Source organism: Protopterus annectens, chromosome 7.part1, assembly GCF_019279795.1.
Source record: "Protopterus annectens isolate FY-2018-M chromosome 7.part1, PAN1.0, whole genome shotgun sequence".
Taxonomy (NCBI): domain Eukaryota; kingdom Metazoa; phylum Chordata; order Ceratodontiformes; family Protopteridae; genus Protopterus; species Protopterus annectens.
In genome coordinates this window covers 347,480,591-347,501,777 of record NC_056740.1, presented here as the reverse complement: position 1 = coordinate 347,501,777, position 21,187 = coordinate 347,480,591, and the positions used below count along the sequence as shown (strand labels likewise).

The 21,187-nt window shown below is 38.2% G+C and overlaps 1 protein-coding gene across 1 annotated transcript in view; it reads right to left on the bottom strand.

The window, feature by feature from the left end:
- PDE12 (phosphodiesterase 12) overlaps window positions 1-18,763 on the bottom strand; it is a 92,460-nt gene extending 73,697 nt beyond the window's left edge. The window contains exon 1 of the mRNA XM_044078770.1: window positions 17,167-18,763. Within this exon, the coding sequence (XP_043934705.1) occupies window positions 17,167-18,387 (1,221 nt within the window). The 5' untranslated portion in view covers window positions 18,388-18,763. The remainder of the gene's footprint in view (window positions 1-17,166) is intronic.
- Window positions 18,764-21,187: the final 2,424 nt, after the last annotated feature.

The window sequence follows — 21,187 nt, the reverse complement described above, 5'->3', positions numbered from 1 at the left end:
TATCTTCCAGCAGTGAAATTGGAAAGGTCTACATCTCAAGTGTGGACAGAAAGACAGGAAGGTAGTATAAGCTTTGATGAAAGCTAGATATACATGTACCAAGATACAGAATTTTAGGAAACAGGTAAAGCAGAGACCCTTATTCATGGGAGACCTTAATTTTGCAGCAGTGAACCAGGAGGTCTTTACATTTACAATAAAGAGGTAGAGAAAACTAGTACACACACTGATGGAAAGTGGACTTTTGCAGGAATAGAGGACAATAAACAGAAAGGAAACTTTCCCTGACCTAGTCCAAACCAATGAGCAGCAGCACAGAAGAGGGCCACTGAATAAATGGTGATACTGTCGTGTGTGGTGTACCATTCCAGAAGTAATGCTCATATAATCCCTAAAAACAGAGATCTGGGGATTACAGGAAGGTAGGCTTAAGTCTTGGGCCACAGTCTGACAAAAATGGGTGACAGGAACTGAGAACAAGGGAAGAGATGTGGGTCTGCAATAAGTGACAGCTACGAAAGGAAATTAGCTACGAAAGGAAATTAAATCCGACATCAGACGTAGCAGTAGCAAAGGAAAACAAACTAGCTTGTCTAAAAAAGAATGGCAAGAGATATAGTGAAAATTGAGAAAAAAAGTGAGAAAGGTATAAGGCTTCCATGCAAAACAGGGCGTCAAAGTTCATTTGGCAAAGCAGGATGGCCCTAGACAAGATGTCCAGGGTGATGATGGATGGGCGAAAGACAGTATTCATACAAAATGTAGGGCATGGAAGGACTCAGTCGATTACTTTACTGGAGGTGTAGGGAAGGGGATTTTTAACATGCTATAGAGGCAAAGAAAATCCTTCACTTCTGTACTCAAACGATGTTAACAAGTTAGACTACCAGAATGAAAAAGCAAAAAAGGTGTGGCTAAGGAAAGATGGGAAACCTTAGTGGACAGAAGGCTATGAGCACTTAATGAACTTCATCATTTAAGCTTGGGTTTATTTATATTTGTTTACCAGGGTAGTGCACTGATCAATACTGACAGATTTCAGACTCGGCCCGAGTGAAATACAAAACATTTCATAAACAAAAAATATAGAAATGTAAGTAATACAAGAGTAGTTCAGACTAATTATATAGAAAAAAACTGTATGTACACTCTAGCAAACAAGCACAGTGCAATGTACAATTAAGTATAATGTACAATACATAGTTTCTAACGTGGGTCAATTTTTAGTGAATCCTGAGAAAGGAGAAGGGACTTGGAATGGAGACAGGTTAGGTGTTTGATTCCTGGCCAATTCCTGGGCCCTTGCGTTGCAAACTGTTACTTTAAACAAATCACTTAACCAGACAGTGCTCTCTGGAGCATTTTCTGAAAAATGATACTTCTAATAGTTTAATCTGTTTAACTAGACAAATAGGAGAGAGAGAGCTCAACATATCAAGTGTTCCTAAAAAAGAAATGCAGAAAGGAACATGGGAGTCTTTGGACAAATAATGTGCACAGCCTGAATGAGCTACCTCTCTGGTACTAAAAGTGTCTAAAGAGAGCATTCCCTCTGTGATAAGTTGAGCGATGCTGCAGGACTTGATTTTGGTGATGGTGTTTCTCTTGCATGATGGTGGATATAGCAAACAGCCAGGTATTACAGATCTGTTTGTTCCTTATTTCATTTACTGATCACGCAGATCCACTGAGACTATGTGCTTTTTCCAGGGATCATCTAGGGCGAACTCTATGTTGTTTACTGGAAAAATGTCCAGGAAGGAACTAAAATAGTAACATCTTTACTAGGACAGCTTAAGTGGAATGATGGAGAACAGCAGTACTTACAGAAGGTAGCCTTGCAGGAGGTTCCATAAAGTTATGTTTGTGGAAAAAAATAACCTTGTAGAGCAAATTTAGGGATGCAGTGGCTGCTGAGGAATAAAATGACATAAAAAGACAGGACTGACAGAACCTTTAAAACAGAAGTTGGAGGATTAACATTAAGGTTAAACATATAAAGAAGTATAACAAAACACAGGCAACCTTTGGATACACAAAGGCATGATTTTCTACAGTAGTCAGCCTGAAATGTGGTGTGTGTGTGTCTGTGTGTGTCTTTTGCTGCCACCTTCTGCCAGCCATTTCTTTTCAAGTCACTTAGTTGGCCCACTAGCTCCCCCTGGGCTACCAGGGAAGGGGACTGGACACCCTAGCAAGAAACCGTCATTAAGTGCTCAGATGACACTAAGCCCTAACCGAGTGTGCTAGTTTCAGGTTTCCTTGATTGGCGGATGGACTCAAAAGAGGCAAAATTCTCAAGATGTGTCTTTCTTGGAGTCCCACCCTCCATTGCATGCAATGTGACACACTGAGGCTATGCCCCACCTCTGTGTTCACACATTACCTCCCCTTGTGACTTGGTGTGCTCTCTGCATTGCGCCCCACCTCTGTGTTCACACATTACCTCCCCTTGTGACTTGGTGTGCTCTCTGCATTACGCCCCACCTCTGTGTTCACACATTACCTCCCCTTGTGACTTGGTGTGCTCTCTGCATTGCTCTCCAGCAACACTAGCAGCATGTCAGCTGCACGCTTCCCTAGCACATCATTCAGCCCTCCCCCTGACAGGAGCAAAGCAGGCACAGCCCCCTTTATTCCCCATTGACTCATCAATGTTTCCTGCAGTGCTGGGAGTAATAACTGAACCCCAGTCACCTGGGTGATAGGGAGGGTTTCATACCTCAATAACAAGGTTAGCTCCTCTAGTGCTGTGGTTCCTAATCAAACCCTGGTCACCTTGGCTGTAGCTAGGGCTCCATCCCTTTGCACCATGGGATCGCCATAAAATGTGATTTAACTGTGGAGAAAGGGAGTACTTGTAAAACTGGAATTATGCTACAACATATATGCAGTGAATTAATGTATGGATCGACTGTCGTCATGCACAGTGCATAAATCTACAATAAAGGAAGGGATTTGTATACCTTACAGTCATCTCCATAATTAGGAAAATGAATAATTCACTGCGAAGTGGATTTCAATGTACATCATGCTGGAAAGAACAGTGCATAGAACAGTAATATGGTGCACACTACTCACTTCAATGGTGCACCAAAAACTGAAGTAAAGATTGTCACTCTACACTGAAGCAGGCAGCCTGGAAGGACGCACTGCAGGAAGGCGCTGTACACCATATTACAAATGAAGGAAAGAAAATCCATGGCAGGTGTGGAGCAAGACAATAGGCTGCACAGATTAAAAACACTGGATACACCTTATGCTCCATACAGCCACTTAAGATGCTTCTACTACAGTGGTATGTGGCATAAGGGCACTGCGGCCTGTACATACAGACAGCACCTCAATGGTGTTAAAAAGTACATCAATAAAAGGGCAAATAGGAGCAACATGTGACAGGCACCTTGGCAGGCTTACCATAACTGTCAGGTTCCACATTAAGACAGCACTGTGTGCCCTACAGTATGAAAATGAATTAAGACACTTCTGAGATGGTCCTATTCTACTTTTAGGAAGTACAGCTTGGGGTGAGAGCATGTCAATTTACTTTAATTTACATTTGTTTACTAGGGTAGTACACTACTCACAGATGACCATTTACAGGTACTGTCGGACAGAAATAATTTCCAAATGGAAAGATGAAAAAAGTGGAAGAGAGAGGCAATAAGCTGTACATATCAAAAACAGAACAGAAAGCAACAATATATTAAAAAAGTGTGCAATAGCAACTAACAGATGTTGCAACAATTATGAGAGAAAGGTACATGATTATATTTCAGGTTTATGTCATGATGGAAATGCTGTGGGGTAAGGAGAGTTTCTGGGGAGGATGTGGGAAGTGGAGTTAAGAGGTCTTAGAAGCTAAGAGACAATAAGGCTACAAGACTGAAAGTCCCTTGGATGATAAAGCCTTCTGTGTGGCAAGTACAAATTGATTTGGTGTGGAGGAATTTTTTTAAGTTCAGCTCTGAAGGTGGGGAAGGAGGCTTGTAGTTCCTTTAGGTAGGGATGGGAAAAGATCCCCACAGTTTAGGAAGAAGGCCAGAGAAAGAGTAGTGGCTAGTGCAGTGCAGCCTGGTTTGTGGGGACTGGAGTGATGGTGGTGGTGGGTTGCTTGGGAGAGGTATCAGAGGTTACAGTCTGTTTTGTTCAGATGGTATAAAATCTGGCAGCAAATGGTGGAAATGAGTCAAGATGGGGAAGCCTGAAGATGAGAAAGACTAGCATCGGGTCTGCTCTCTGCTGCAACAGGAACCATTTGGCTTTTCCGTATCTGCTGCAGTGGTGTTCATAAGAGGGTGAGTTAGTGATGAAGCAACAAAGTTTGCACGGAACAGTTGTTCTTACAAGGCTGTGGCTATTATGGGTAGTTCATATTCGAGTTGGGCCAGATGGACTCCTTTATCATTACCTTTCCTGGCTGGGTAGGATAGATAGGCGAGTTTTTAAGCCCAGAAGAGAAGTGATTTAACGTTTGCATTTGATTTCCCAATATTAGTATGGAATGTTAATGACTTGTCTAGCCAGAAACCTGGGTATTTGAAGGAGTTGGTTACTTCTATTGGTGTGCCACAGACTATTGACATTTAGTGAAGTTTTGGATGATGCCAAACATCACGTGTTTTGTTTTGGTGAGGCCAAGTATTAGTCTGTGGTTAATGACTAGAAACTGATGGATATATGTACCTGTCAGTTCACATATGGGTATATGCTGTACTATATAAAATATAGAGACACACTAGTACATAGTTTGGACGACCCAGTGGCAATGTGTGACCCAAAAAATGAATACAATTAGTACAAAGTTTAAAGCTTTGTAACAGAAAGGTCCGAAATGGCTATGATCAAGCAGCAGGCTACGGATAAAAAATAAATAAATAAAAAAGGTCCCCAGAAAGGAAGCTGGAGAGGGAGTGATAATAAAGGTCACATGTCCACTGGTTCAAGACAAAGCATCTCATGTAGAAGTGAAATGTAAATTTGTAAACATAAAATATCAAGCTTTAACGTGACATCCAGAATGTCTGTTAATTTGAAAATAAAATAATCACTACCTTACTATGACTAGTAATTCTTCTGCAACAGTGGCAACAGAAAACTCACTGTTGATAAGGGATTTTACCACAATGTCATATTTCACGTAAATTTATTTATTTAACATTTGTTTACTGGGAAAGTCCGACTTGGAATGAGGCTAAGGCCCAGGGAGAAACACTCCAGACGCATGTCTTTGAATGTGAGAGGAAACCGGAGGAAACCCAAACGAATACAGTGAGGACATGCAGACTCAGCACAGACGGTACTTCAGCCGAGAATCGAACCGGAGAACCTCTTGCTGTGAGGCAACAACGTTACTGCTGCACCACATGCACGGTGTTAAACTGCAAATGCGGACTACTTGTGACAGCAATTTAAACATAAACAAAGCTGCTAAGAAATAACAAGTTTTCCATTCCAATACACTAAGCTTATTAGAAAGGAATAAAGACACTCTGCTTTGGACATTACGTGTACCTTTCTCATGAGTTAAGAACTTTATTCTGAAGTAATTATTTGGTTTAGAGGCTAGCAAAAGAAAATGAACAGTGTTTGTGAACTGAACTAGGGAGAACATAAACAGGAATGAAGTGAAGGAAAACCAGTCAAGGTCAGGTTTACTGGTATTTAAGGCCACCAAATGAGCAAGAGAGATGGCAGTCTGTGAACAGAACTGACATACACATGCAAGTAAACTGCTGTACTTAGGGATTTCAGTTGTGACATGAATGATAAAGGGTGGTGAGTGGAATTTCTCAATTTATTTAAGAAAAACGGCACTCAAGTAAAAAGAAAAAAAGCGTACTTTTACTTAAAGTAAATATAAGATGTACAAGTTATATGTCATTTTCAGAGGAGAAGCAGAAATGGGATTTCAAAAGTGAGGTCAGCTGTTTATTTGAACATAAGTTGCGTGACAACAGTAAATGAAGAAATAAGACACCAGGAAAAGTGATTGTTGGCAAGTTAAGTAGGGGGCCATACAAGGTTGCTAAGTGTCAAAATGACCACACTGGATAGAAAGCTTTAATGGTGATCTAAATTTAAGAGACTGTAACTTGCTTAGGACCATTAGGGACTGGGTAATGCAAGACTTCTTATTTCTTTTCGATGGACTGTTTGATTTGTAAACTAGAGCCAGAGAACCGAACATGCTTCAGCAAATAAACAAATAATGGTAGACAATTTGCCATGCAACAACTACCCTTTCTCTGGAACAAGATTCTTCTTCAGATCAAGTAGTATGACACACACGCATCTACCTTTAAAGGAGGAATTAGACAACTGGATGTGCATTCATAAATCCACCCTGGTACGAAAGGAGGTAATTGTAAGAGTGGGTGCTTGGCAAGGCGTAAATGGCCATATGGCTCAGTTACCTTGTACATTTTATGATTCTGTTAAGAACTGTTTTGGGGAGGGGGGGGAATTGTATAAAATGATTGCAAATATTCAATGCAGATGACAATGCTAAATGTAGTTGTGAACTGCTATCTCTTTGTTTAGTCAGTAGAAGAGAATGTATGCTAGACTTCTTTGTCTTCTTTCGGCTTTTCCCGGTTAGGGGTCGCCACAGCGGATCACCTGTCCGTTCATGATTGGCAGTGGAGTACATTCCACAGAAGCCACACACTCATGCCTAGGGCCAATTTAGAGTGTCCAATCCACCTACAGCAAGTCTTTGGGATGTGGGAGGAAACTGGAGCACCCGGAGGAAATCCACGTGACCACAGGGAGGACATGCAGACTCCACACAGAAGGCACCCCCAGCCGAGAATCGAACCGGAGAATCTCTTGCTGTGAGGCAGCAACGCTAACCGCTGCACCACCAGAAAAACTATTACAAACAAAGAATACAGAGTTTCTTACTTTAAAAACATGCAATCTACCTTTGCAATTAGGGATGATTACTTCCATTGAAAATAGCACAAAAAAACATGAATCCAAAAAAATTATTCTATTAACAGGTGTTGGGAATGGAATACAAGGAAAGAAAGGCATTATGCAATTATAAACACGTGAACTAAACACATCAGACCTTTCTAAAGAAAAAAGGTCACAAAAACAGTAAAAAGAAAACAGACTTCCTGAGAAAGCCAGACTATTATAAACTGGGACAGGAATTGCTGTTGACTGTATTTTAGAGAACAGTAAGAGTAGTGACCTTGATGAACTTTAAGTAGATTTTTTTGTTTTGCTTTTCTGAAAAAGTGATAAACTAGCTTGAAAATAATATGTTTATTAAATATTGACATTTAAATACATTATAGCAAAAATGCTGTACATTGGACTGGCTTCTGTTTTTCTTGAAATTATTACAGAGTATCAAAACTGGGAATTTTTAGGGATACAACAAAATACCTGAACAGTATAGAACAGGTATACTGATATACAGACAGGGAGAAAGGAACTGTATGAACGAAGGCACGACTTCGATAATAATCTGTAGACAAGAAAATGTTTATTCAATGGATTCAAAAAATATAACAGTTCAAGTACTAATATTCTAATATATTTTTACACTTAATAAAGGAGTGCTCCCAGAGACCTTTCCTTTTTACAGTTAATAAAGGCGTGCTCCCAGAGACCTTTCCTTTTATCATGTTCAAGCATACGTCTCAACCTCTTAGTGCAAGACATACAGACAGAACCTAAAATAATCCAGAGACAAATGCCCCAAAGCATATTTTAAATACTGTACTTAGAAACTTAAAAAGTTGCTAGAATAATGCATATTCTAAAGTCTGAAACTCAAATGTTGGTCATTACTTAGTGACTTCAATCAGTAGTTTTGTCAGAAAACCAAACATTTTTCTTTTATGAGGAACCGTCCAAAATTGAGGCAAAAAAGTAGACATTCTGAGAAAATATGGACAGTTGAGAGCTAAGTATTACCTTTTTTAATTGTCATTATAACAGAGACAGGAGAATGTTCAACAAACTTTAGGGGAAGACTTTTGAAAGTATTTACTTATTTGGAGATCTATGCTTACCCCTACAAGACAGGTGGAGTACTAGGAAAGTACAGGATACATGGATAGTATCCACTAAATCCACTAAGAGGCCTCTGAAATTCTCTGCTTTACAAATGAACTGCAATAACAGCTCAAAACCCAAAGCTCAAGTACGTGTGCTCATAAACACACGAGACTGTAATGTTTAAGAAAAAAATGTACAAAAAACAATAAGTATTTTTTCTGCACAGGAACAAACCTCCTTGCAGCCTTTAATTTTGTTATATTTATTACAAGGACACTACACCTTAGGGAAATGTCAGTTAGCAACAGACAGTGAAAAGCTGTCTCACAGTTTCTCTAGAAGGCCAAGATCTTAAGAACATCAGCATACTAAACATGTGCCAACAAATCATTTCTACAAAAAGCAAGCACCAACACCCATGCAATTACAACCTCAAGGTGTAAAGCTCAAATAACTGCGATACGAGCAATTGTGTATCACACAACAGCACATACCATGGAATACTGTAGAAGAAAGGAGGAAGGCATGCATAACTAAAGCTGAAGGTATGCAGGGACAGGGAACATGCTAAAGAGATGGAGTGCACATACAGTGGAAAATAGACACACAAGACTGCTGTGGAAGGTATACTTTTCTCAAATGAATGTAAGAAAATCCTAGAAACTTAGTTTCGGGGTAATGATCCTAAATCTCCTGGATACCTAAAATAGTTACGGTCATAGCACTGTTAAAATTGGGTGGTCCAACAAATAAGGAAAAATGAAATAAATACATATACATTTTATTTCTTGCTGAAAACTGGATTCTTCTGACTATAATGGCATAGAATAGTATATTTTTTCCAGCTGCCTAACGTTTAGAAACCAAGTTGATAAAAACTTTCTGGTGAAATAGAACTAGTTGAATGTAATGAAGGAAACCATAAATTTATAAGCCTAAGACAACAGGCTCTCAACAAGGCGTGGATTTTCTTTTCCTTTACTTACATAAAGAAATCTGGTGGAATAAGTTGCGCACAATAATGAAGAAAGTGTTCCATTACTGAGTGAGAAAAATAGCTACAACTTGGAAAACAAAACAATCAAAATTATATAACCAATACAGAAGACAAAAACCTTGGATGAAGGTATATTTTTGAAAGCTCAAGGTGCAAAATATTAAAATGGCAAAGACTGCATGCTGCACAGAGATTATACGGAAAAATTAAACTTACTTTTTTGACAGACTATAAAACAGCAACATACAGATCTTGGAAAAATTATTTAGAAGAAATAATTCCAAATTACATGCAAGATACTAGATTTTTTCATTTGTGTAAGAAAGAGATAAAGGCAAACACAAAACATGCATACATGTGGAGAAGAGAAAGTACAGGTGGCAGGCATGTACTGTACATTTAAGTTCTGAATATTCTTATAGTGTTCCTTTTTAAAACAAGTTAGCAAGAGACTATGACCTGACCCTGACCTGGGCATATATCATATGAGAATACTACTATGGATGGGAAGGTTGTCCGAAATGTGTGTGTGTGTAGGGGGGGCACCAAACCTACATGGGTGCCTAGTATGTTTTTTTTTTTTTTTTTTTTTTCTCTTACAAGCAATGGCTTAGATACAGAGCACCTGAGAAAATATAGATGGCTAAGAAGTGAAAAGTGAGAGTAAAAGAAATGAATACAGTTAAGAAAAAATATTCTTTGGGGAGCAGTGTAAATACACTTCTACTGGACTTTTAAACAAGATAAGAGAAAAAGCAGCACTCACCTAATGGTCATCAATAAGTGCCAGAAAATCTACCAACTCATGCAAATGAAAGTTCATTTTAGTAACTCATTCTGTCTCACTTGCATCTCAAGGAAAGTTATAATAGACATTTGGTGGAAAAAGGCTAGTTGATTTCCTGGAGGCTAATTCTCTTCAGTTGTGAAGATATTGTATAAAACAGATTTTGCTGGTTCAGCTTGATCTTGATCTTAATCTAAAAATCAAGTTACTCCTGGGCTGGACAAGGATAGATCACACTGATGTATTGTATTCAGATTCAAGATCTTCGATACCATATTGCAGGCAGGATCTGAATGGAGAGATGGTGGGAGTACAAATAGAAAGACAGATAAGTCAGCAAGCAAAGGAGAGTAGTATTGTTGGAAATTAATTCATCCTCAAGTCTTGGTGAGTACCTTCACGAGGTGGACCCTATTTTTCACAAAATCTCACCAAGACGCATCTGATATATAATATATATTTATTAAGCATACATACATTATGAAGTAGGGTTAAAAAATACTCAAATGATCAACTAAAGTTGGACCCCTGCCCTAAAACAAACAAAAAAATTTATATATATATATATATATATCTATATATATATATATATATATCTATATCTATATATATATATATATATATATATATATATATATATCTACATCTCTACTATATTGTAATAACTTTCTCCTTTTCACCAAAGTGTCTATTGTATATTGTACTTTCTTTATTGTCTCTAGATATTTCTGTTAAATTCTATGTAAAACCAACACAGTACCTGTCAATGTTATTCTTGTTTTATTGGAGTTTTTCTCCCCGAGCCTCCGCTGAAAATGGGCTCACACCCAGATGGACTATCCTGGTCAACAGATGTAAAATAAATAAATATTTGTGCAAAGGAGAAAGCAAAATTCACCAACACAAAAAGAGGAACACAAAAGATATTTGAAAAGAAATACAGGCAAATGCATCCAGCCATGGAAAATTTTACAATATAAAAAACAAGAAAACAGAGAGAAAAAGTAGACAAGAGAATTAGTAATGCAGAAGTTAAACAAATACAAACTAAAGTTATGGATTACCTGTGAAGTAAGGATTTAGTGTAGCAAACCTAACTCTGATAAGATCACAGCAGGATAGAGCAATGGATCCCCAAATTAAGGAGAAACCAGTGGAGGTTGGCAGGAAACATCTGAGCATTTGCCATATGAACATACTTAGAGCCTTCCATAGGAAACTAGTACATTCAGTTGTAGTTGCACAGCAACGGACAGAACAGGAAACTGTGGCAACTCTGACACAGTCAACATTGTGGCGTGAAAAGCCAGCGAGTTCCCATATGAAAGAGCAATGGATGACGCAGGATGAAACTGAAGAGAATGTGGCACAGGAAGATGCTCTGGAACTTTCTATAGAATGCTCGCAGGAAATGGAGAACAAAGAATGTGCCCTCAGTTTAGTAGAAAATGCTCTAAGAAAAGAGTTGCTTGACTTGTAAGAGATGGACAGACATTAATATCAATGAAAGAAACAGACTACAGAAAGTCAATAAAACCCAAAAAGTTAGAAGTTTGATAAAACAAATGAACACAGTAATTAAGACTGTCCATAGAGATTCATACGATATAACAGAAGTAAATAGGATACAAGACTGTGCAGCTAAATTAACAGATAAAGTCTTACCACAAAAACCCAAGGTAGTAAAGGAAATGAAGGGGAGAAATCGAATGCCATCATGGAGGTATCGAATAGAGAAAACTATAAAGCAATTAAGACAAGAAGTGTCACTGTGAGAAGAGTACAGAAGAAGGAAGAGATCACCAAAAATACTCAAAGATAGATGTCATAAAAGCAATGCACAGTATGAAAACAGATCAGGATCTACTGTGCACTTAGCACAAAAAATAAACTAAAAATATCAAACGTGTAGAAAAACTTAGAAGATATGCCGATAAATTCAAAGGAAAAGTAGAAAAGAAGCAATTTACTGATGACCCAAGAAAGTTTTATAGAAAATTTTGAAATAAGGCAAAAGGAATTGAAACACCACCAAAAAAGAAGAAGAAACCGATACATTTTGGAGAAATATCTATGAAGATGTTAAAGATGATAAATGGATAGAAAAAGTAAAAGAAAGAATAAGAAGTTCAAATGTACAGGATATGAAATGGGATGAAGTAACAGCCAGAGAAATTGAAACAAAGTTAAGAAAAGCTCCTAATTGGAAAAACCCAGACCCAGATACAGTACCCAACTTCTGACTAAAAGTATTAACATCTTTACATAACGATTTAGCCATAAGTAAGAACTATTTATATGCACACCCCAAAGAGACACCAGCCAGCCTGGTTAACAACAGGAAAAACAATTCTCCTACTTGCAAACCTGCAAGCTATCCTAAAAACTATAGACCAGTACCTCGCCTTCCAATGACATATAAATTATACACTGGAATTGATACCAACAGACTTTATAGTTATTTTGAAGAAAATTCAATTGTGGCAATAGAACAAAAGGGTAATAAAAGAAAGTTGTATGGAACAAAGGATCATTTGCTATTAAATAAAGTCATAATGGGGAACTTTAAAAAGTGGAAGAATCTAAGTATGGCATGGATAGACTACAAAAAAGCATTTGACAATATCCCACATTCATGGATAAAAGATGCTTAAAAATGTGTAAGAAACACTCTACACTGATCGATTACATTACAGCAACCATGAAACAGTGGCAATTTGCAGTTAAGCAATGATAAAAGACAAATTATTACTCCAGGGATAAAAATTCAAAGTGGGTTATTCTAGGGTGACACTGTCACCACTGCTGTTTTGTCATGCCCTTAACCCATTAAGCCGGCTACTTACCAGATTAGGTCATGGCTACAATTTGGCTCACAGAAAACAACAAAAGTGTAAAGCCTTTCATCTTCTTGTAGACGATGTAAAACTGTATAGTTCCATCAGATGATGAACTGAAAGCACAGCTGCAAGTGGTCAAAACTTTTTCAGATGATATAAGAATGTCATTTGGTCTTGATAAATGTGTAAAAGCAACCTTTAAAGCAGGAAAGCTGCAGCACCAAGAAAACATCAGTTTGGGACACGAATGTGATCAAATTGGTTTATAGCTTGGACTTTGTTTTATCTTCCTGTCCTAACCTACAGTTTTGGAGTGAATGACTGGCCCCAAAAGGTACTGGATAGGTTGGGACAGGAAAACAAAAAGGATGCTTCATGCTCATCAAATGATTTCTAAAAATCAGTGCCTAACAAGACTATATATTCCCCATTCTGAAAGAGTTATGTGCCTCCTCGAAACTGATTATATACACACATCTGCAACTGTGGGACACACACCTACTCACAAGACCCAAGCACAGTGAAAGTTTTAAAACATAAGGAGAATATGTCCAAAATGACTTCCCTGCTTAGTTTAGCAGAAGCATATCAGCATCAAGCAGCAGGGGAAATCAAACCAGAAGTAGATAAAAATCAGGCATCAACTGAATGTGCCAAAAAAAAAAAAAAACAAAGGAAAGAATATAAGGTGAAGGATCAAATGAGAAGACAAGAAATGTGGAAAATGCATAAACATAGTTACAAGTATAGAAAACTCTTGGAAAAAAACTCATGTTAATCAGGATCTAATGCAGGAATAGTTAAGGAAAGGTGAATTTAAACCAAAAGACTGATACTGGCAGCCCAAGATAGTGGACTATGTACACGTTGGTTTACAAAGTCCATCGAACACATGGGAAAAACAGACAAATGTAGGTTTTGTAAAACAGAAATGGAAACAGTTTTACATCTTGTTGCGGATTGTTGTACACTAATGGCAAGAGGACCATATACTGAAAGTCATAATAATATGGCAAGACTGTTGCACTGGGGATTGGGCAAACATTCTAATATTGAAGCAGCTAGAAAAGTCTGGAAACATGAGCCACAAATCATAGAAAATTAAGTTTATATCACATGGGATCACCCATTCCAGACATTACAAAAAACAAATACGAGAAAACCAGATATAGTATTCCATGAAAAGAAGACAAAAGTAGCATTGATCATTGAAACTGCTAAATCCAGTGACGATAGTGTCTTATGTAGAGAGAGACACAAAGTCAAAAATACCAGGATTTGCAGGAAGAAACAAGGGCAACATGGAAAATGGATACCCAGACAGTTCCAATAGTAGTAGGAGTAACAGGTATTACAAAAAAAGAATTTACAGTCATACTTAGATGTGTTACCAATAAATGTAACTATGTATGAATTGTAGGAGTAGTCATTACTGGGCACATTGCGAGTGCTGCAAAGCTTCTGGCTAACATCAAAGATTTAAACAATACTAATTTTATGAACTTTAATCATATTTAGTCTAAGGAATGGGGTGCATTCCCATCATTGTATTAGAAACCCAAAAGACTTGGAGAAATTAAAAAAAAAAAACAAAAAAGGCAGGACAATTAAATGGTGCAGACTGGTGCCTGAAACGACTGGCTAAGAAACTGTCAAGTCAGGCCAAAGGTAAAGGGTAAGAGAGAGGAACTAGCAACAAAACAAACAAAAAAATCAGTAAACAGTGAAGTGTTCTAGGATTAGTGATGAAACACAACTTGAGTTTTTGTGTTGGATGCAGATATGAAATTGTAGTGCCAGATCAAACTGTATGGAGGCACATAGCTAGCTGCAGTGACAAATGTATAAAAAAATGCAGTTACTAATTTTGGTAATGGTGTTTGGGAATTTACATACCTAGCTAGTTGGGTGGATATACATAGGATAGCTCACAGAAACAAACTAGTAAACACAAGCTAAATCACACCATGCACTGTAAAAAGGCAGTAGTGAAAGGTCAGTAAAATGACGGGGAGCATAACACAGGAAGTACATTCTACAGATGCTAAGCTCATCATTCTATTGTAAACAGCACTGGCAAGACCACTGTGTTCAGTTTTAGTACACAAAGGAGGAAAAGTAAATCAGGCTATGCAAAGCTATTAAAATGCTGAAGGAAATGGTGGAATTTGGTGTGTGAAAAGAGCAGTAGACATGCATATGTATATTTGAAAAGAAAAGAAAGATGTGACCTAGACAGATCACATTGCTGGCAGGACAACTGGTGCCCTAGGCAAATGGGCTGCACGGCGCCCCCACACACCACCTTGGTGCCCCCATCCTGGTCTGCCTACACCAAATAAATACTGGAAAAACATCCCTGCTACAGCGGCGCCCGCCTAGTTGGCCTATGCCTAAGGCCGGCTATGATTGCTGGGGTGGAACTAAAGAGGAAAAAAAATCTCCTGGAGGAAAAGGATGGTTTAAAAATGTTTCTATTAATTTAATTTTGTTTTTAACTGGGCAAGTGACCCTTTTCAGTCATTAGTTGGTACACAAGAAGGGTAAGTGCAGTACTTGTTGACAATCTGCAACAGTCAGTTAACTAGCATACCATTCTGAGAAAGACAGAATACTCAGAGGAAGTTATATCAAGAACCTCCACGGTAATACCCAGATTTGCTCTGAGTTACTGCACAATGGGTACCTCATACTGAGCCAACAGATATTGCCAACATATTGGCAGACAGCTTCAGTGCCAACTTTACCCCCCAAAGGACCAATCACAATACTAGAGGAATGCCAAGCACCCAGCAATACTGCAGCACAGGTTAAAGCTGCACTGTCCAAGGCCAAGAATACAGCTTCCATGGGACCCGATAATATCCCTGGCTATGTTCTACATGAACTACAAAGTGAACTGGTACAACATCTGTGTGCCCTGTTCAGTCACGGGTCTACTTCATGTTGTCATAAGCTAACAATATCGAGTCTGATATTGTCGGCACGACAATATCGAAAGTGAAGAATATTGTGCAAGTAAATGGAAATCTCCGTAAGGGGAGATTTCCATTTACCTCAATGTAGTGCGGTCTCGGAGTTGGTATATTTAAGTAGGGGGGTGCGGGGGGCACAACCCCCCCATATGGGGGTGCAGGGGGGCTTACCCCCTGCCTACACCAGTTAGTTTTTTTTGGTTTAATTTTTTTTTTTACGTTATTCGATGTTTTACTTAATTGATCAATAAAGTTTGACCTTTATTGATTCGATTAAGTAAACTTTCGATAACATTATATAGACACTCAGTCACAGTCTCACCTCAGGCTTTGTCCCTACCGAATGGTGCACTGCTAGTCATCCCTCTCCATAAAGGGGGAGCAACTACAGACCCTAGGAATTATCGCCCCATTTGCCTGACGAGTCTGATATGTAAAGCTATGGAGAGCATCATCATGGACCTGATTAACAAAGATATAGGAAATCTCCAAACTCTAGACCCCATGCAATTTGACTTTGTAAAAGGGAGATCATGCCTGCTCAACCAGATTGACTTCTTTGAGTCAGTCACCAGGGCTGTGGATGAAGGCAAGAAACACAGCCTACCTCGATCTGGCCAAAGCCTTTGACACCATTCCTCACTCGAAAATTATTGATAAACTTACCAAACTAGGCATCAACCCCTACATCACTAGGTGGGTAATTGGCTCACAGATAGAACACACAGTGTGAAAGTGGTAGACTCCCAAGTCAGACTGCTGACCAGGCACGAGTGGAGTCCCACAGGGATCGGTCCTGGGTCCTCTCTTGTTCAGCATCTAGTTCTCATAAGTCCAAACCAACACAAAGGGACTCTGGCTGACCCAGTTCGCAGACAACTTCAAGCTAGCAATCATTACTAACTCCCCAAGTGCTGCAAACATCCTACAGAAAGGCCTCACCAAGACCAATGACTGATGTCAAAACCATGGCCTTAAGCTTAATGCCGAAAAATGTGTCGCCATCCCCTTTGGTAAAAACTCAGTTCACACTAATTACCACATTGATGGGTGCCCAATGAACACTGAAGGTGTTATAAGAGATCTAGAAAGTTCACCCCGGGACCACTCCAGTCTCTCTACTTGATAGAGGCATTGGGAATCAACGTCAGGCACCATGGTGCAAGGGCACTTCTATGGGCTAGGCTTGTAAAGGCTCCAGGACCATTAGCCTAGTACACACCTATGAACCTATGACTGTTGAATCACAGCAACTTAAGACTGATATGAGAAAACATGATCTTTGCATAAGTCCTGCAAAGCACAAGAACTTCAAAACAGCAATTTTCATTCTCACCAAACCAACAGCCAAATTAATATATTTTATCCAATGATGTTGAGAACAGGAAAATTAATTAGTGATGTTGAGGAGGACAGCGGCCATATGAAAATGAAGCAAGTGATCCCAAACTAAGACTTCTTTACAAACATTCCTTGTCATGCACTAATCGCTGTACTGCCCATGATCAATACTATGCCTTCAACAGTTATTTTAATTTTTTTAAATGTCACCTGTAAAGCAGCTGACCGCTGTAGAAATTTTTCTTTGACATTTGGATACACAGAAATCCTTTCCAATAGTGTGCTGTGCAAAGAGTCTGAAACCAAAGCATTACCATAAATTATGTCATGTTGACTTAGCAAGTTAAACTTGGCTGTCCTAAAGAATGTGGCCAAACCTTCATGTTGCTTCTCTTTGATTTTAAAAACCCCTGCTAAACCAAATGCATCCAATGCAGGTACCAGGTCATCTAAAAAAACATGCTTATCAACCTCCTGCAGGCAAACGATGTCAGCATTATAGCCAGAAAGTTCCTTTTTAATTAAATGTTGCCTGTAGTCGAGTTCAAGTGCATAGGGTGGACAATACGGGTATAGAACAGTTTTGGAAAGTTCAGTTTGGGCATAAATATCAGCTAAAATGTTGTAGGATACTGTTCTAACTATTGAATCAGGTGCAACCATTTTAGTGTACAAGTGCCTACTGTCAAAAGTACACGTGCCAGGTCCAGCTTCAACAGTGCAGGCAGTTTCCAGTTCCACAGGTACTCCAAATCTATTGGAACTTCTAGGTGTGCATTTTAATTTAATTTTTAGACCAACATCTGAGTTTGAAGGCATGAAAACTCTCTCAGAACCAGCTTCTTCCCAACTAGTTTCTTGGCTGCTCTCAGTAGCACGTTTGCTTTCCTTGTACCACTGATAGGTCGACTGATTGACGTCTCCAAACTCGATATCTATCTTTGGGCAGACTGGAAAGCCTGCCATAACAGATCGCGGTAAAGACACATTTAGAAAAGTGGGGGGATTCCTTTCCACATCATATTTAATATCTCCGACATATAGTACCGACCCATCTTGCCAAGCATCAGAATTTACAGTGTCCTCAGCTACAGGTTCATCGCGGTAATACAGCTTTACGGTAGGTTCTGAAGGCACCGATTCCTCATTTTTACTTTTTTTGCCCCTTTTCCCCTGACTTTTGACAGCGTTGTGGGCGATCCTTGCCAAAAGTTTGCCCAGTTTTTCCTTCTGATCCCTAAGCATGTGTTTTTGACTGCCAGACAAGCTGAATGAAATTGTCATTTGGCTCTCCGTAGGAACACAACGCACCACTGCCCTCTCCATTTTAGGGGACACGCTCTGAAGACGAACTACAAAAATTTGGGTACTGTTCTTCAACCCCACTCTCTCCAAATGTCTGAACAGACTTTTTGCCACAGTTCTTATCATGGAACCGTTTAGACGCCTAAAGGGTCACTTTACACCCACTAATTATAATTATTCGTGACAGCAGGAAACAGGATGCTCCGTATTATCACAAGCAACGGGAACTACATAAGTAGAATGGATTACAATCCTAACGAAGCGGGTTTCAACAAAATCAGTTTTAAAAAGAACAGACTTTCTGGAGAAATCGTGGAAGTCAACTTAAAATAAAGGGATCTTCGTTATACCATCCGCGGCTTTAAACGACAAGCCACACCAAAATAATTATATCACGATAAAAGACACTCTAGTAAAATAGAGAGAAACAGCAGACAGTACAAAACAATAAAATGAAAATTTCTACATCACGTTGACACCCCGGCAAAAACCGGAAGCAAGCCCGTACATTTTAATGTCGACAAATACTAAGGCTGCAGAACAGGGAAGCACGACTACAAAGGCATTTCACACAGGCAACATTTGTTACTGCCATCTAGCGGACATTAAGCCATTGTGGGCTGTAAGCAAGTGAAGTAGCTCGCGCACGTATTTTGATGCTATTTACTGTTTCTCCTCACGTATGGCAGTCCCAAATTGGGCAGTTGCGTCCTGTGAAAAACTTGAAAAATTAGTACGTGTCTTAGATTATAGTTCTTAAGTTTCCTTTATCTGTTACAACAAATATTCGTAACTGAGACACTTGACCTTGTATAAAACGACATAACTCAATCCAATAAAAATTAGTTGCATACATCTCAACCTCAGAGCAAGAAATCTAGACATAAAAGTGGGACAAAAAATATGGACAATTTTATATATTGCTCTTACAGACTTAGAAAGTTGATAGAATAACAGGTTTTGCATTAACATGGCTTTTCTGAAGAGCATGAAGTCTGAAATGTCTGTCATTATTTTATAACTTCAATCTTTAATGATTTGCCACTAATTTACCATAAAAACACAATTTCATGAAAAACACACCAAAAATATGAGGCAAAAATCTGGACATACAGCTGATAGGTATGGTTTTATCAAAAAGTGAACAGCAGTCCTTTATGGGTTTGGCATGTCCAGCAAAGGCTCACACATTTTCTTAAAAGAATGTCCCACTTTAGACATTTGAAGATCGCATGCATTATCCCCTCATAAAAGGAGTGTTCATTTTGAATCATAAAAGCTCATGTTCCATGTTGTTCAGTATTCATATGATGATAGAATATTTATTTATCAGTTGTTGACGTGGTTAGTCCCAATAGGCTGGTAGCTTCTTTTTAGGGGAGACCCTGAGGTGGTGTTTATACTATTAAGGGAAAATTGGCTAGGGCATCAGGAAATTCCCCTTCTCCTTACGAGAGTGCTTGCTCCGATCCTAGTGCAGTGGCAGCTGGGAAAACAGCATTCAAGGACGTCCAAGATGGCGGATAGCTCACAGGTGAACATTGGTGCAGTGTTTGAGGCTTGACAGGATTTTGAGGAGCTGTTTCAGCAAAATTTGTTTCATGGGAAGCAAAGGTTCAAAGCAATGATTGATGTTTGGAGACCAATAGTACTGAACAATGCAGATTATAAGAGTTTTATGAAAATAATTCAGAAGAGAATGAACAATAAAATGAAACATATTATGGAAGATAGTATACATAGATTAAAGGGAAAAGAATGTCAGGAATTGTTAATAGTAAGGGAAATTGAGGATGATATTATAAACAAGTCTGAGAAAAACAGGATCAATGATAGGAGATTTAACACAGCATTTCATACAGTACAACATGAACTTTAGTGGGCAATTATGGAGAAGTATAACATTAATGAGAAAATTAAGAATGTATGTTATTTTGCATATGATAAAAAATAAAGTAAGCATTTTAGTGAATGGATGGTTAAGCAAAGGCATTGATATAAAGAATGGCATATGTCATGGATGTCCTATGAATAGCATATTGTTTGCATTAGTTCTGAATGTATTAGTTAGAGATTTAAATTTGCATATGGAAAGTGCTACATATATTACTAATGAAGGGATGGAAATTCCAGTTATGTTTACTTGTGCAGATGATATTATATTGATTGTGAGAAACAAAGTCTAAAAAAGGCTAAAAGAAGTTATACAATAGGTACATCAATGTTTAAACATAATAGGCATGACTTTAAATAAGTGTTTTGGGGAAACTGCAAGTTATAATTTAATAAAAAAAATTTGATTAATTCAGTTATACTGGGAAAGACTGCATATTTAGCAATTTCTATATGTTACCAATAATCTATAAAAAAGAAATCTATAAATAATTCTCTCTTTTATATGGGATTTGAGACTGAATCCAGTAAAGAGAGGAGTCTTATATATGGATAAGGAAGATGGAGGTTTAAGATTAATAAACCCAATTGTTTATGCTGCTTCTTTGAATTTGTATAAAGTTTTGTTTTTTATAAATGATAAAAAATGAGAATTTAGTAGTAAATTTACCAGAGTACAAATATGAACAGCACTGAGATATGTTAAAATGCAAAAGAGAAAAAATGTATAAGTGAAGAAATGAGATGCTATCAAAAAAAATATTTTATGGAAAATAAAAACTGATGAAATTGAAAATGTGAGGAAAGTGTGGTATAAAATATCTTGATACAATATTATGTTAATCCTTGGGCTGAGTTAGTGAATGAAAAAGTTAAAGCTATAAAAGTATGAAAAGCACTGTGCAATAAGCAAGTAAATAGTCAAGAGTTTTAAAGGAGATTAGTGATTAATAAATAACAACTAAAAGGAAATATGCTGTATAAAAACTTAGTGAAAGAGTTTGTATATATTGTGGAAAAGAATAAACTACAG